The 17,929-nt window shown below is 40.0% G+C and overlaps 1 protein-coding gene across 1 annotated transcript in view; it reads left to right on the top strand.

Moving 5' to 3' along the window:
• Positions 1 to 17,929, top strand: part of stx1b (syntaxin 1B) — a 67,039-nt gene that overhangs the window by 28,965 nt on the left and 20,145 nt on the right. Inside the window, exons 2-4 of the mRNA XM_044181526.1 lie at positions 6,158 to 6,232; positions 9,268 to 9,367; positions 16,666 to 16,740. Of these exons, the coding sequence (XP_044037461.1) occupies positions 6,158 to 6,232; positions 9,268 to 9,367; positions 16,666 to 16,740 (250 nt within the window). The remainder of the gene's footprint in view (positions 1 to 6,157; positions 6,233 to 9,267; positions 9,368 to 16,665; positions 16,741 to 17,929) is intronic.

The raw sequence follows: 17,929 nt of genomic DNA, 5'->3' as shown, positions 1-17,929 counted from the left end.
CTGTTCGACTCAGATCTATAGAAGAGGCGTGTTGGACGTTGGGTTTAACTGATGGACCCAGTTGCACACGTGCACACTCATATCTGCCATGTTTTCTTTGTGTGTGCACAACTATGTGTAGGGATGGTTGAATATTCTGACAGTGAACATGCTGACATCATTAGCAACACACACACACACAGAGTGAGTCAGGTGTGTTGGCAGGATGGACGGTGGAAGCTGCCATCAGTCTCTATGGGAGACAGCAGATCCAGGTGGCGACACCTGAGACAGAGAGATATATAAGACCAGGAGCTGATTTATGATGCATTTCATGTGAAACTGGAATTATTCTTCAGGTTATTAACTTATTTTGGTGGTCGTCTCCATAATTTTCATCTGTTCATATCTGAGATCTGTGAACATGGTGACATCAGTAAAAAGAAGTCCTCAGGTTTCTTGATCCTGATCTGTGAAGACCCTGTTGTGTTCCCAGATATCAGATATTAACTAATTGGCGTCCTGACTGACGGGACTGTAGTGTCCTGACGGGACTGTAGCGTCCTGACGGGACTGTAGCGTCCTGATGGGACTGTAGAGTCCTGACTGATGGGACTGTAGCATCCTGACGGGACTGTAGCGTCCTGATGGGACTGTAGAGTCCTGACTGATGGGACTGTAGCGTCCTGATGGGACTGTAGCGTCCTGACGGGACTGTAGCGTCCTGACGGGACTGTAGCGTCCTGACTGATGGGACTGTAGCATCCTGATGGGACTGTAGCGTCCTGATGGGACTGTAGCGTCCTGATGGGACTGTAGCGTCCTGACTGATGGGACTGTAGCATCCTGATGGGACTGTAGCGTCCTGATGGGACTGTAGTGTCCTGACTGATGGGACTGTAGCATCCTGATGGGACTGTAGCGTCCTGATGGGACTGTAGAGTCCTGACTGACGGGACTGTAGCGTCCTGATGGGACTGCAGCGTCCTGACTGATGGGACTGTAGCATCCTGATGGGACTGTAGCGTCCTGATGGGACTGTAGAGTCCTGACTGACGGGACTGTAGCGTCCTGATGGGACTGCAGCGTCCTGACTGATGGGACTGTAGCATCCTGATGGGACTGTAGCATCCTGATGGGACTGTAGCGTCCTGATGGGACTGTAGTGTCCTGACTGATGGGACTGTAGCGTCCTGATGGGACTGTAGCGTCCTGACTGATGGGACTGTAGCGTCCTGACGGACGGGACTGTAGCATCCTCACGGGACTATAGCGTCCTGATGGGACTGTAGCGTCCTGACTGATGGGACTGTAGCGTCTTGACGGGACTGTAGCGTCCTGATGGGACTGTAGTGTCCTGACGGGACTGTAGCGTCTTGACGGGACTGTAGCGTCCTGACTGATGGGACTGTAGCGTCCTGATGGGACTATAGCATCCTCACGGGACTGTAGCGTCCTGACTGACGGGACTGTAGCATCCTCACGGGACTGTAGCATCCTGACTGACGGGACTGTAGCATCCTCACGGGACTGTAGCGTACTGACTGACGGGACTGTAGCGTCCTGATGGGACTATAGCATCCTCACGGGACTGTAGTGTCCTGACTGATGGGACTGTAGCGTCCTGACTGACGGGACTGTAGCGTCCTGATGGGACTATAGCATCCTCACGGGACTGTAGCGTCCTGACTGACGGGACTGTAGCATCCTGACGGGACTGTAGCATCCTGATGGGACTGTAGCATCCTGACGGGACTGTAGCGTCCTGACGGGACTGTAGTGTCCTGATGGGACTGTAGCATCCTAATGGGACTGTAGGGTCCTGACTGATGGGACTGTAGCGTCCTGACGGGACTGTAGCGTCCTGACGGGACTGTAGTGTCCTGACTCCGAATACTGGAGCTTTTTGTAAATTGTGTTGCTCATCGAATGTTATGCAGCGGCTAACATACTGTAGGTTATTGTGGTGATAGAGAGCGAGTGATAAAGACAGGAGTCCCTAGTTATTGATTATAATAACCAGCTCCAGCAGCGCTCCGACAGTGTGGTATTTTCTTGACCTTGAAACTTTCTTCGCCGTCTGTGTGGTGTTCAGGTGATCAGGTTCATTCAAATGAAGCAGCACAAAGAGAGTTATTGCTATTTTGGTGAAAATGTGTCTTAGACTCAAAATAAATACTGAACTACTACAAAATGCTCAGAAATAACAGAATAATGTGTTTAAATCTGCATCAGAAATAATGTTTAATGTGTTTAAAGCAGAAACGTCAGTAAATCTGCATTGATCTATGAATTAAGTGATTTTTCCAGTATCTGTTGTCCACAGCTGCTTTATACTGAATGACCAGTTTCTTCTTCAGTTCATTAAATCCCTGCAGACACCTGAAGGCAGAAGGACACGTGTGTCTGCAGTCAGAGTGCAGTGACATTACACCCACTGTTCACTGTGTTTACCTTCATTAACTCTCACTGCACGTAGCGAACATAATAAGTATCTATAAACCCTGCAGGGCGTCCAGCCAGGTTTTGGGTGTAACTGTAGCAGCTAAACTACAGTTCCCATGATGCCTCAGGTGCAGATGGGTCTGGACCTCCTCCTGCAGCATCACAGCTTTACTGGCTGATTCAACGCTGCTATTTATATCTGAGGGTGAGGCGTCACTAACCTGGTTTATAATGTTTGTTTAGCTTTTATTTGACCTGCTGAGAAGAATAAAGCTGCTCTCAGATCAGCTCAGTCCAGCAGATAAACAAACATATACAGAAGGGAATTACCTGCACAGGTGAGCTGGAAAAATGTTTCCTTCAGACACTTATGTAACTAACAGCATGTTCAGACTTAATCTGTGAAGAGAAGAACGTGTTCAGATTAATGGGCCGTTAAATTGTTTCTTTTTGGGGTGTTTTGTTATTTAAAATCACAGACTCATCATGTTTTACAGAGTGTAAACTCAGCCCAGACATCTTTTTTAAAGAAAGACAGTCTGGATGGAACCGCTGTGCAAAACTCCCACTAAAGATCTGCATTGTGTTGGTGTGACAAACAAACTTTTCAGGTGATTTACTCCGTAATTAGAATCACAAAACTACAGCAATAAAAATTGCATATATATATATATATATATATATATATATATATATATATATATATATAGCAAATGTAAAATGGTGGATACCTAAATAAAAGTTTTCTAGTGGCCAGTTGACCCACAATAATTATCCACAGCAATGAACACACGAGTAAATTACAGTCCTTATATTAGGCATTCAGGTTAAAGTTATCCAACTTAACAAGCAATTAAGTTGAAATAATTGGCAGATGAATCAGTAATGAAAGTAATTGTTAGTTGCAGCCCTATTAAATGTTATTAAGAAAAGAAATTAATAAAACAGAATTTTCGCTTGTGTCAGTTGAAGAGCAAGAGCTGAAAGCAGTTAAACCGTCAGCTGAAATGTGAAAGTTGAAAGCAGATTAAAAATTAAATTGACATGTAAGAGAACATTTTAAAGTTTGAAAGTGTCTGTTTGAAAATATTCCAAAGTAGTTGACAGACAAAAAACACATCAGTTGCAAAACAACAACAACAACAACAATAATAATAATAATAATAACAATAATAATAATAAATGAGTGAGAAAATTAGTGTGCATGTCTGAAAGTGAGCAGACTGATGAGCGAGTAGAAGGCTTTTAAACGGCTTTCAGACTTTCATGCTGGGAAGTAAAATGTGCAGAAAATATAACTGAACAATTAAACAAATTAATTCAATGAGAAAAACATTTTAAATCAGAAAATTTAATTTGTTTTTTTCGCTTGCATGTCATGCTAATGACTTTTCCATGGGATCCTACTGGGACTTGATTTAAAAAATGTGAAGTATGACAGAAAATATCAGAGAGAATGAAAAATAAATAATATTTTGTAATGTTGTGATTGTAGCATCCTAGTTAGCATGTTTAGCTTAAAAATGGCACGAGTGTGTTTGTCCTTCCGTCTGTTTCTGTTTCTGTCGCTCCTCTGCAGAGTCAGTGTGACGCAGGGTGAGGAAGAGGGGAGGACAGAGGGGGGAGGAGAGGGAGAGAGGGCAAAAAGGGACACAATAGCTGCAGTCTGACCACAAAGAGATCCAAAGAGACAGAGCTGGAGAAAGGGATGCTATGCTAGCCAACTAGCTGCAATGCTAAATATCATTTTGAACCTCAGAGGCACAAATAAACAACAGCCAGACATTTTATAGCCTCACACAGCTGAACTTCATCCCACAAAACCAGTTCCCACTACGAAATATAAACCCAGCTGTTAGCATGCTAGCTTGTGTTTTATATGAGTTGTAATGGAGATGAGAGGCTAATGTTGGCCTAACCCTAACCCCCTAACCTTTGAGATTTTAATTTTCTGCGTACCTGTCGTCTTTCTTTGCAGTCATACACCTGTCTCTCTGCTTGTCTTTCTGCCTAACTGTCTTTCCACCTGTCTTGTTTTCTACCTTTCTCCTCTGTTTGCCCATCTGTCTTTCTGTCTGCGTACCCGTCCATCTGTCCCTTTATTTAGCGTTTTGTCTGTCTACCAGCTTGCTTGCCAGTCTGTCTCTACCTGTCTGTCCACCATCAGTATCTCAACACTGTGTCTATCCACCTGTCTGCTCACAGTCAGTCAGATGCTGCAGGTGATGCGCTTTGTTGCGGCAATGTTTTGGGAAAAATATAACGATAAATCACTTTTAAAAGCATATTTTAATGTCAGCAAGTTAATAAAGATCCAATCAGCTCACCAACAAATTAAAACAATCCAATAACAGCAGAGATGATGGTACAACTCTGCACTAAAATCAGCACTGATGAACTTGGAATATCTCTACCTCTCTATCTTATTTAATGAGTAGTAATAAATAATAAGTAATAAATGCTAGTTCACTGACACAGACCAGCTGTCAACCAATCGCTGTAGACAAAGTGAGGACGTCATCCTTCTTTCTCTCAGTTCTTTAGTAAAAGTGTTTCACTCTATCTCCATGTAGGAGGACTCTTAGTGGTGAGATCAGATCAGGTCTCAGGTCTGTTAGAAACATTAAAGACTGTCGATTTTCATTATCTGCAATCAACATATCAGTTAGACACACACACACACACACACACAGGTTAAAACACACACTGACTGTACACACTTGTCTCTAATAACTATAATAGAAATCCAATTAGTGTAACTGGAAACTGTTTACTTTTATTGAGCTATCGCTTTAGTCTGCCTCACCTGCTGACCTCACCTGCTCTCACCTTTTATCTGTCTGTCTGTCTTTTCTTCTTTCGGATATGTAGCATTGCTGTCTCCTGCTATCTGTGATGGTCTCTATCATTTTTATTGTCTTTAATTTGACTTTTGCGAATAGAACTAGACTTTAGTGTCCAGTGTGGAAACCTAAAACATAAAAACATCCCAAGAACATGCCATATACAGCACACCAGTAAAAATACAAATTGAATACTTAATGAATTAAACATTTAAACAGAAAATAAAATACAGTGGAAAAAGGTTTGTGCCTCAGTTTTTTAGTTTAGAATGCGGACTGCACTTAAAATACTTTTTAAAGATATTGTTGATTATCAGAGACTGTTATTTTCCTGTTAAATGTTTCTTTGTGGAGTTTTTCTGTATCTGAATCGAGGGTGTAAGGATGTAGGGTGTCACATGTTGTACAGAGTGTAAAGCTCTTTGAGGCATATTTGTGATTTTGGACTTGACTTGTTCATGGTTTTATTTCTCATCCTGACAGTAAACTTCATCTTGATCTAGAGTTCACCAGTTATTCTTCTGTACATGACAACTATTTTAACTTATTCCTAAACCTACAGCTCAGATGACCAAATCATTATGTCAGGTGGAATTTTAAAACACACTTAATCCGAGTTTTGGAAACTATTTCTAAGACTGACCGACCCATTCTGAAGCTGCTGAGTCTCCTGAGAAAATGAAGTTGTTGTTTGTGTTTCTAGAAAATATAGTCAAGAGGATGCTGTTCAGACAGATTATAATGAGGACGTCAGACTGAAACTGTAAAGTGATGATGTTGATTCATGTTGCTGAAGAGCTCAAAGCTGCAGAGTTCTGTGTCTGAATCGCAGAGCAGAAATGACTCAGTGTTATGTTACATTACATAATTTATTTCCTGTCTGTCTGCAGGCTAAGGACAGCGATGATGATGAGGAGGTGGTGCAGGTCGACAGGGACCACTTCATGGATGAGTTCTTCGAACAGGTAAGACACGACATGCACAGGTACACTACTACTGTACGGGAAAACCTGGGAAATTACAGACTAGTTTTCCAGTACTAGCTGTAAAGTTGAGAAAATGTTACATGTCCTGGAAAAGTATTCAATTATATTATATAAGAGCCCACTGGCCTGATGAAGTGCCCAGATGAAGCAGACAGCCATGCCTGTGTGGAAAATGTAATTAAAATCTTCACTGTAAAACTTTAGAGAAAATTCAAGGTATTTTCACTTCCACTGTCAATATACATGTTAAAAATATAGACAAATCCTATAAAAGAAATTCCTTAAAACGTTGCTGAAGACATTTTGCAGTACAATAGAAATCACCTGGTAGAGTGCGTAACATTAAGGCTGAGTCCTTACCAGCGGCCCTTTGCTGCACGTCATCCCCTCTCTCTCTCCTGGCTTTCCTGTCTTTCTCTGCAGCTGTCACTATCAAACAAAGGCAAAAATGTGTGTTTGGAGATAACAGCTTACAAGAAAGCAGCAGCTGTAAATACTTAAACACTCAATTAAACACATTATGTTGGATAACAAATTATTCTCATTGATCACTAATGTTTTGTACTGTCATTCTCAAACATGTCTCAGAAGGTCCATGCTTGCCTTTGTCTCTGTTTTGCAGCCATCTAACTACTCATAACCCACTTCCGAGACCTCTGGAGCTTTTAATTTTTAAGTAAAAAGAAATGTGATAAAGGGATTTTATTCTTAAATTTAAGAGAAAGTCAGAAGAAATTAGTCTTATCCCGCCCTATGGACACGGCACGTTACATTAACGTACATTTTTGCAAATCTTGGGTTATTATTTTTGCACATTGTACATATTCTTTATACTGTGAAGATTTGCACACCTTAGTCAATACTTTGCACATTTCAACCTCTTTGTTTTAAACACTGCAGCTCTTTTTATTTTAAAATGGTTATATTTTACGTATTTTTATTTTAAATTAAAATGTTATATTTATGATTCCTGACTTTTGCAGTACTTGGTTTTTCTTTACCAACTGTTATGCATCAAAACAACAAGGCAGATTCCTTGTATGTGAAAACCTACTTGGCAATAAACCTGATTCTGATTCTGATAAAGACCTTTTATTCTTAAGTTTGTGAGTAGGAGGAACGGTGAAGGATCTTTCATTTAAATCCAAAATTTCACTTTTAGCAGTTTGATAAATACAGGCCCTGATCTTAAATGGGATTTGTAAAATATTTAAGTTTGTTTTCAATCTCTGTTATAAAGAAACTCATGCAGAAAGCAGAAATGGAAGACTGGGAACTTTCATTTAGGTGCTGTTCAGTTGTTGTTTTTTATTTGTGAAAGAGAGGCTTAGAGATCAGCTGTGTAATCTGTGCAAAGATCTGCAGAGTGACGGAGTTCCTGTGAACTGATCCCATCACACCCCGACAGAAATCTAAAGATCTGACAGTCTGAGGACAGACGACAAAGACAAACTGACGGTTCTGGTGTCGACTTCACTGTGTTGGAGGTTCAGCCTTGATAACAACCTTGTTAAACCCTCATTTAATTAAAATCCTGGGTTTAACTGAATGGTATTTAAGACAAATAAATCTACTCATCTCATGGTCATGTAATCTACCTGTAATGAACACTGTAAAGCAGGTCTGACAATAAACAAACAAATTTAAACAGCTAATGTACAAAAACAAAGAAAAAGAGCAGAGACAGACCTGAAGACTTTTTACTCAGACAGAAAAGTTTACAGCCTTCATAAGAGCTTGAATCAATTTTAATGAGCTAATAATAAATTATATGAAGCAGTATCAAACTCAAAATGGGGTCGTTCAAGAGAAAAAAACGCCTCGATTAAAATTTATGATAATCAGATTTTTATGTTGAAGACAGATGGGAAGAAACCTGCAGCTGCTGGTGGACAGTCTGCAGTGAAAGTTTTTACAGGTAGTTTGTTTGCTGTTGTGTGAGGAGCCATATGACTTGCTGAATTTGTAATCCTCTGAGCTTTGCTTCGTTACCCTGTTGCATCAATAAATGAGCTGAAGTCCTGTCTCATTCAAAGTCATTATTTCTGAGAATATATATGGACTTGTGTTTCTTATAACCTGTTCACCCACCCACCTTATGAGGACAGTGATATGTTCACAAACAGACATTATGGGGACAGCAAACCGGTTCACCCACCAACATTATGGGGACAGCAAACCGGTTCACCCACCAACATTATGGGGACAGCAAACCGGTTCACCCACCAACATTATGGGGACAGTAATGAGTTCACAAACAGACATTATGGGGACAGCAATTTGTGCAAATTTTGCTTTAATGATGACAGGATCATCAACTCATGTATTTTGCACTTATCTGGACCAAAATTCAAACATGGCAACAATGAAAAATGTATTATAGAGAGCTAAATTCACTTCCTGTCTAGCCTCCGTTCCACTAGCTTCTGTAACTCAATACAATCTCTTATTCATCAAACCTTCGTGATTTTAACAAAAAAATTACTAGCATTTAAAGAAAGATTACAGCTGTTATTGTGGCATGGAAGTGCAGTGACCTTGCAGTCCACTGTGGAAGGTGGATTATCCCCCTCAGCCAATAGACATCGACTGGATAACACACACAGATTTGGTGTTGATCTCCCACCTGAGGGCAGGAAGCTTCAGTGCTGATCATCATCTTGTGTGTGTCAGACAGAAAACAACACAGACTCTAAAAAACAGCTGATCATCAGTACATTCACCACACAGAGGCGTCTAGTTTGACAGTGGTAAACTGGTGGTATCGGTGACGGTGTGTGTTTGCACTCACACACCCTACAGCCTGACCAATACTGGATTTTTTAAGGCTGATGTCAATATTTATAACTGAGAGTAAAAAACAAAAAAATCTGATACTGATTTATCGACTGATATTCTTTATAAAAAAAAAACATAATATAAACAAACATATTCGATAAGGATTGTTTCTGTTAAACTGTGTTTGTTGTGACGATGTTTTCACTGTTATGTGTGTATTTTGTGTGTGTGTTTAGGTTGAGGAGATTAGAGGCTGTATAGAAAAGCTGTCGGAGGATGTGGAGCAGGTCAAGAAGCAGCACAGCGCCATCCTGGCTGCACCCAACCCTGACGAAAGTAAGACTCTCACACAGCTTTACTGCTATACTTGTTTTTCTTATCCCCTGACGTTAAGTTTAAAGGAAAAATACAGTTTATTTCAATTCTCTTCATATTTCGTACTTTAATTCCTCATTCTTATCAGTAATCATAACACTGTACCACCAAGTTAATATCTGAGATCTGTGAACACAGCGCCATCAGTAAAAAGAAGAAACACGAGCAGTCAGATGTTCTGACAGGTTGGAAGCAAACTTATTTGGAAAAGAAAACAAAGGTGAAAGTAAAATTATTTCCCAAGCTGTCAAGTGTAAGTGACAGACAGCAGAGTTGTTGGATCCTGGCTCTGAATCTGGACCTCCAGGATTCGAGAAACAGCTTGTTCCGCTAGTGTCTGTGAAGCTAATGTTAATGTTAGCTTAAGCAGCTACAGAGCAGTCTACACATACGTTAGATACAGTCGGATATCACAAACATTGTTAGATGTGACTTTCATGCTGTTTGTCATTATCACCATGACTGGCTAACTTTGAGGCTATAATCAATAAATATAATGTTTAATGAATCATTTGAATATTAATGAGTAAGGTCCAGCACACCACTGATGTATTATCTTGATATTGGTCAGTTTTATCTCTAGAAAACTATCCAGGTTCACTTAAAAGTTGACTTTTCTCTGACTGACTGGTTTGATCTCTAAAGAACTGAAACTACAAGCAACTGCATCATTTTATCCGATTCCATTCATGTAGAAACCAGATCATTTTTTAATAATATATAATAATACATTTTTCAAAAACAAAGTTACAAAGCGCTTTACATAGTTGAACCAGGATTAAAACATTTCAGGACTGAGGCAAATAAAATCAGCCAATTAAAATGCAATACAATTAATTATTATTCTTATTATTATAATTAAAAGATTAAATAAAACAAAAACCCCAACAATAAAGATAAATACTAATAATAAAACTGATAGGATATGTTGGCAATAAAATGGAGTGCTAGAATTAATAAAAGGCTTTTTTGAAAAGATACAGTAATAGGTAATAGTGCTTAGTACTGTACAATCATATCTTCTATAAAACTATGTAGACCACAAATACAGGTCTGGTCTTAAATCCATGGAAAATAATCTAACTGTTGGTAAATATTACTAGCTGTTGTGTTAGAAAAGTTATCTTTAACCAGGTAACTTTGTTTGTAGCTAAAGATAAAAAGTCAAAAGTCTGTGAGCATGCACACACACATACATGCATGTTTTGTAGCCATGCTAGCAGCGTGGCTCTACGGATGGCTGTAGACTTTCAGGGCGTTTTCAAACCTATAGTTGATTTGTTCTGGTCTGAATCAGTGGATGAGTTGGTTCGGTTTCTTTTCACACAGAAAAAAATTCAAGCGAAACAAAATGCTTCACTGAAAACCAGGTAAGGGGCAGGAGCGAGAAATTACATACAGGAAGAAGGCCCAGAAGAAGCTCCAGTAGCTAGTCCAGGGTCTCGCTGCAGTTGTTTTGGTTTAGTCGTTTACTGTGTTCAGATCTGCCCAAACGAATCGTACCAAGAGGAAAACCAACCAGAGCCTGTTTCAACTGGACTAAATAACACAGGTTTGAAAACATCACTTTTTTTCTCACAGCTTGTAAAATGAAACTTAAAGACATGAAACTGAATGCCAGACACCTTAATGTTAGACTTACAAAATAAAAGTCTTGAAATACAGACCTGATGTACAAACTTCCAAAACACAGTTTGCAGGTACAAACTGAAGTGTACAAGTTTATAAAACCAAGCTGACCAAGTATAAAACTGACAGATTTAATATTCCATACAGCAGATAGATGTATACGTCCCTACAGATACACTCAGTGCTGTAGATTTGTGGGTTTGGTTGTAGACGGACGTGTACTGAGTGATCAGTGCTGTGTTGGACACTTTCAGACTATGAATACAGATATAAAGTGTTCAATATTGTGTCAGTAACTTGACCCTGAACCTCAGAGTGAAATCTAATCCTGTTAACTGCTCACTGATGATAACTGCAGCTCAATGTTTGAGCCTCTGATGAGCCTGTTGGCAAACTTCCACTGAGTGCTGCCATCAGTCACCTCAGTCCATCTCCTCCTGACACGTCGGGAAAAAATAAAAAATCTCTTCTGTTTGAGAGAGAGAGAGAGCTGTGCTGCCGTCACCCTGACCCGGCACACTGTGACTCAGCATTAATGACTCAATGTCACCGCTGAAGCCTAAGGCCAAGTCTGTGCTGTCAGAAGCACTACGCTGTAAAGGTCTGGCTTCAAAACTGGTTTTTCATCAGATTCAGGAGGAGCTAGAAAGGCCTCAGGGTTCAACTTAGCATGAGATTTCAGTGAAGGAGCCTTTAAGCTTCTTGCTGGACAGATAACAGTCACTTCCTGTCACTTTAAGATGCAGTTCCTCTATTACTCTTAACCCTTTGAATCTGATCAATGCAATTTGCGTTAAAAAAAAATCGCACTCCTCCTTCTCAGAGTTACAACTCTGTCAAATGTGAGCACACTGCTGGAATCAGCACAGCGTACACTTCCCAAGGACATCATTGTCTCTGATGTCCATCACAAATAAACATCCATAAATCCACTTAGAAATCATAGAAAAAAGACGTTCCTTATAACTGCAGAACTTGCCTGAATGAATGAATAAATAAAAGAAAAAATATTTTACAAACCTCTTTTGGTGCCTAGTCAAAAACATTTAAGTGGGGAGGGGTTGCACTGAGGAAATTTGGACTCATGACCTCAATATTATTAAAATCCTGGCTAGGGCCGTGCTCCTCACTGCTCTGCACTGCCATGTCGGCCTTGAATAAGCAAATTTGTGCATGTTTTAAATGATTTAATTTTAATATTGGCAGCCCCGGACTTCCTTAATCGCTAACTGTTGGCTCTGTATCAACACATTATTCCTGCTTGTCTTAAATACAACAACCTCAGTTATATGATGATATGAGTGTTTAACATGACACGTAAAGATTTTACACTCAGGTGAAGAACACGTCACTCGGCAGAGCGACATATATGTTGTCTTTCTTTTTATTTGACATGTTTTCATGGTTTTCTGTTTGTTCTGCATGCTGTCAGGATTTGATTTAATGTCTCTGTATGTTGATGTTTTTTTCTGTTGTTGCATGATAAATATTTTTTCTGTTTCTTTTCCATCCTTTCCTTTTTTGATTTTCCTCCTTCCTCTTCTTCTTTCTTTATCCTTCTGATCTTTTCATTCTTTCTTCTTCTATTGTTCTTTCCTTTTTCTAATCTTTCTTTCCTTCTTTCATCTATCCTTCCCCCTCTCTCTCCGTCTCTGTTATGTTTTCTGTTGCATGCTGCCTGTGAAGTCTCTCCTCCTCTTCTGGTTGAAGTATTTAAACTGCATGAAGTCCAGTTAACCTCAGAGGAGATGAGGAGGTTAACCACTAAGGACATGTGAGTGACGTCTGTCTGTCTAGTGCGTCTCTACTGTTCTTCTTCTCTGTTTCTTTATATGTAAATACAAAAAAAACCTCCTCTCAGGGCAAAACAAGGTAATCTGGTTTGCAAACACACACACAAACAATTCATTTACAAACATAAAAACGTAAAAATACAAAATATACTCATGTAAAAAAATCAAATAAAACCAAAAAACAAACTTCCTTTCATTTGTTTGGAGTCTAAAAGGTCATTGTTTAGTATTAAGCTGTGCAAGAAATCTCTTGTGTTCTGCCAATAATTTTACAAAGTAGGTTAATAACCTGCAATCAATTCTTGTCCTTTTGACAAAGGGGTGTAAAAATGTTTAAAACACTTTAATTAAAGGCTCAAGGGGCACAATCTCTCCTGCTATGGAAAGCGTTTATTGTGAAACATCTGCAGTGTTGAGTTTCGTTGAGCAGCTTAACAACAATTTTTTAAAAACGAGTAGAAGTAGAAGAAGTGAGAACAGTAATGTCGTTAACCAGAAACAGCGCTCTGAGCAGAGTCACTCTGTTGTCACTGATGGAATTAGTGCTGTGAAAATGATATATTATTACACTGAATTTACCGAGAGTTTAAATACTGAATTTTTCTGATTTTAAACCAGATTCGATATTTTGAAGATGACATGCGGTGAGATGAGAACTATATTCGGACTTCAAGAAAAATCAGGCAAAATGAGATTAGAAATGAGTTCTTGTGAGATGTAATGAAAATGCACAGTGGTAAAAACACAATAATATCATCTGCAGAAAGTATTTGAACACAGAACGGATATCTGTTGTGTATAAACATCACTTCATGTTAAACTGAGTTGACACTCAGACTCTTCTTCTTCCCTCTGGTGAAAACATGTCGCTTTATTTCTTCTTCTCCTCCTCAGTTCTGGGTCAGCTCGCCCTCCGCTGCCAACAGACCATCATACAAAATGCATTCCAGTGTTTCTGCCTGAATAATGCATGATGGGAGTTGTAGTGAGAGCGGAGGGGTACAGATGTAGTTCTGCCATTCAGAAAGACTCCTCACATCTTCATTTCTCTCAGTGTCCAGCTCTCATTGGCTGTCCACAGTGTCAATCAAGAGAGCAAATTCTGACCTACAATCAATTAGTGGGTTTTAAAGAAGCCAATGATTTCCTTCTCTATAGAAACCAGCTTCCACGAGGAAAAGACAACAATAGATGAAATAGATGAAATGACGAAAACTGAAATACTCAAGTCCAAATTATGAGAAACTCAGTTAAAGCTTTGACTCTCACATGATTTATAGACACCGCCTGCCTGCCTCTGAGTCACACATGAAGCAGACTGTGTGTGTGTGTGGGCGGGTATTACTAATGTTGTGGGGACATAAATCTGTTTACACAGTCTCAATGTGGGGACTTGCCTTCCTTATGGGGACAAAATGCAAGTCCCTACAACGTAAATCACAACATTTTAGGGTGAAGACTTGGTGTAAGGTTAGGGTAAGTCTCCAGGAAATGAATGTAAGTCAATGAATGTTCCCAAAAATGACATAAGTAAACATTTGTGTGTGTGTGTGTGTGTGTGTGTTGACATCAGGTGGAATTACCAAGATTTACATCGATCATTATCAGCCTCATTAATGCTAATTGATTAATGAAGATGTTGCACCAATCAAATCAGAAACTCTGGCTGCTGTGCTGTGAGTCAACACACTGTAGTCCTGTGGATTGTTCCAATTTTAAGGAGGTAAAAATACTACAAAATAAAACCTGTTGAGCAAATGTTTCAAAGTAAAAGCCTCCAAGAGACCGAAGGGATTTTGTTGTACTGATGTTGTTCTGGTGGAAGAAGTACGCAGATTCTTTACTTAAGTAAAAGTAGAAATACCACAGTCTAAAAATATTCCACTACAAGTAAAAGTCCTGAATTCAAACAGTATTATCAGCTAAATGTACTTAAAGTATCAAAAGTAAAAGTACTCATTATGCGTTATGTGTTATAGAATATTATATACTAATACATGCAAGAGCATTTTAATCTTGTAGTTCATCAATGTGGAGCCAATGTCAGATACTTCGTGTACTACTGGGTAGATCAGTAGTACTGCATCATATCATATGAGCATGTTTTTATATAGAAAATAACTAAAGCTGTTAAATGTAGTGGAGCAGAAGTTGAAAGTAGCATACAAGGGAAATACTCAGGCAAAGTACAAGTATGTCAAAACTGTACTTAGTTATGCTCCACCACTGCTGACGGGATCAGTACTGTGGAAATAAACAGTGGAAGAGCTGAGTTTGAGCCTCATTTATAACTGCTGCGTTCACACAAAACGGCTCTCGCCACTTCCACAGTATAAATCAGATTATTCATTATTACTGCATATAATGCAGATTTTGGTGTTCGTAATTTCTGTCTTTTGCACGTACATAAACTTTTAGTTTGGATCCTACGCACAGTTTTATAAATGAGGCCCCAGATCAGAAAACAGGGAGGACTCTTATTAAAATCAAACATTAACCAGGAGGACGCAGAAACAAAGGGCCGAAGCTCGTTTTCATACAGACCTGCTCCTCGCTGCAGTCGAGGTAAATAAAGGCCGGCCTGCGAGTGCATGCTGATACTAAAATCAAGGAGAAAAGAAAAGAAAAACAACTGATTCTCGCATGAAGATTAAAAACCACTGAAACAAAAATAATATACTGCATGATCTGGAATCTGATACCATCCTGACCGACAGACAGACAGTGGGCTGGTTTCCTGTTTTGGTGAATTTACCTCATGGGCTGAATCTTAAAACTCACTTTTATGCAACGACCTTCCTTAACTAATACATTTGTCTTTCTTTCATTTAACTGCTCTTACTTGAATAAATGAATAAAAAATATATATACTATTTTTATTCCCTGTCATTGCTGAGCGTTAGCATCCCATGCTAATAAAAGCTACTGAATTGAATAGAGAGGAGGAGGATGAAGAGAGGCGGTCAGACGGAGAGAACAGGGTGAGTCAGAGGTAGAAAAGGCAGCGGCTGAATGGCACTGCAGCGCTCGTAAATCTGACTGCACTGCTGCAGTTATCACACACACACACACACACACACATCTTTCCCCTCCTCCAACATGGCTGACATGATGTGATGTTACCGTTTCTGCACACACATCATCAAACACCCACTTCACATCCTCCTCTTCTTCTCTCTTGACCTTTTTTTGCTGCCAAACGGAGTTTCTATGAGCGAGTCCAGGCTCCGACTCGTGTTGCTGACCATTAGGAATTATTATTATTATAACAGACTTCTCTTTTTATTAACAAACAACAGATACAACTGTCTCTGATACCGACATTACAGTCACCAAAGTTTGGATATGTTATCAACAATATGCCCCTTAGAAATAATTTTCTATTTGAAAGAAATGAGCCAACTAAAGGAATAGTTCAACATTTGGGGCAATGGTCAGGATGTGGTTAGCCTAGCTTAGCATAATAAAATCCTATATACAATCAGTTTATTTCTGATGAATAAATATGCAGTCAAATAAACTGCAACATCTTAAAGGTCCACAGCTAATTGGTATCATTAAAACGATAGTTTGTAGTTTAGTTCGGGTGGATTTCCTTTTGCACAATGTTTTTGCGGATTGTTTTCCACAGATCCACAAAGAGGTCAACCTAAATTAATTTAATTAAAATAAACAAAGGGCTGTGAGTGATGGTGTGGCCAGGCTGCCTGTGGCGGACGTTACCACTGAAGGACCTTAGAAAAGCATCTCATAGTGATAAATGCGTAAACTGAGAAACTTTATTGTTAAATTAACATCATAACCGACTGTCTGCTTCCTTTATCTTTGTCTCTGCAGAGACCAAGCAGGAGTTGGAGGACCTCACAGCTGACATCAAGAAGACAGCCAATAAAGTTCGCTCAAAATTAAAAGGTACGCACTCACACTCAGAAACATCTTCACATCACATCATCTCCATTTTCTACGGTTTAAACATACAAAAAACACCAAATTAGGAAAAAGAGCCGCGGAAGCGCAGATCAGCTCCAGCTGACGGCGTGAAGAGTTTCTCTGTGATGAATCAGTCGGAGGTGACGCGGTCGCTGCAGGACTCGGGTGAGGTCGATGCAGGACTCGGGTGAGGTCGCTGCAGGACTCGGGTGAGGTCGCTGCAGGACTCGGGTGAGGTCGCTGCAGGACTCGGGTGAGGTCGATGCAGGACTCGGGTGAGGTCGATGCAGGACTCGGGTGAGGTCGATGCAGGACTCGGGTGAGGTCGCTGCAGGACTCGGGTGAGGTCGCTGCAGGACTCGGAGCTTTGCCAAAGTGTCTGCAGTCTGATATCATTCGTCGCTTGCTTTGTGTTTGCAGACGAAGCAGAGCTCCGACTGATGCCAGAGGAGACTTTAGGCTGCGTGCTTAATAATTAAACAGCAGACACCAAACTGAAAGCTTCACCTGAATGTCTAAATCAACCGTTTCCTCCCTGAAGACCTGAAACCTTTTAGTCCAGGAATCTGAACAGCTGCTGACCAGACCTCCTGCTCCCCACAGGATGATTCTCTGACTTTGCCTCTAGCGCCACCAGCAGGCCGACATGAGGAGCAGAACAGGAGAGTCCTGCAGAGAATCCACACATACAGTTAGATAATCAACATTATAGTTCAGTATTGAAGCGGTCTGCACCTCAGCGGAGACTCTCAAGGGACCGCTAGACCTGCAAGGCAGAGACAGCTGACGGAATCGGGAGGCTACTTTTCATTAGCCTTGCTAGCTTGTCTACTTGTAGCCTAACTGCAAGAAGCTAATCAGTGAAGAAGAACAGAACAGTGAAGCTTCTGTTTCTTCACTGCAGAACCTGACCGCTGCGATTTAATCAATGCAAAAATGTTTCAATAAACAAACGGATCATAATTAGAGAGACAAACAATCAGCCAACGTCCCTTCAGAATACGACATCATACCTTCATGAATATTCATAGAAACATAACTTCTTCTTAATAAGAGTCTGAAAAACACATTTAAGCATCTCTTATTAATAACAGAAAGAAATGGAATTAATCAGTGAACTGATGGAAATGGACATTATATTGAATTTATCACGTTAGATATAATATAATAT

The sequence above is a fragment of the Siniperca chuatsi genome, linkage group LG21 (genome assembly GCF_020085105.1).
Source record: "Siniperca chuatsi isolate FFG_IHB_CAS linkage group LG21, ASM2008510v1, whole genome shotgun sequence".
Taxonomy (NCBI): domain Eukaryota; kingdom Metazoa; phylum Chordata; class Actinopteri; order Centrarchiformes; family Sinipercidae; genus Siniperca; species Siniperca chuatsi.
Note: the sequence above shows the minus strand (reverse complement) of the source record. Positions and strands in the feature narration are given on the sequence as shown.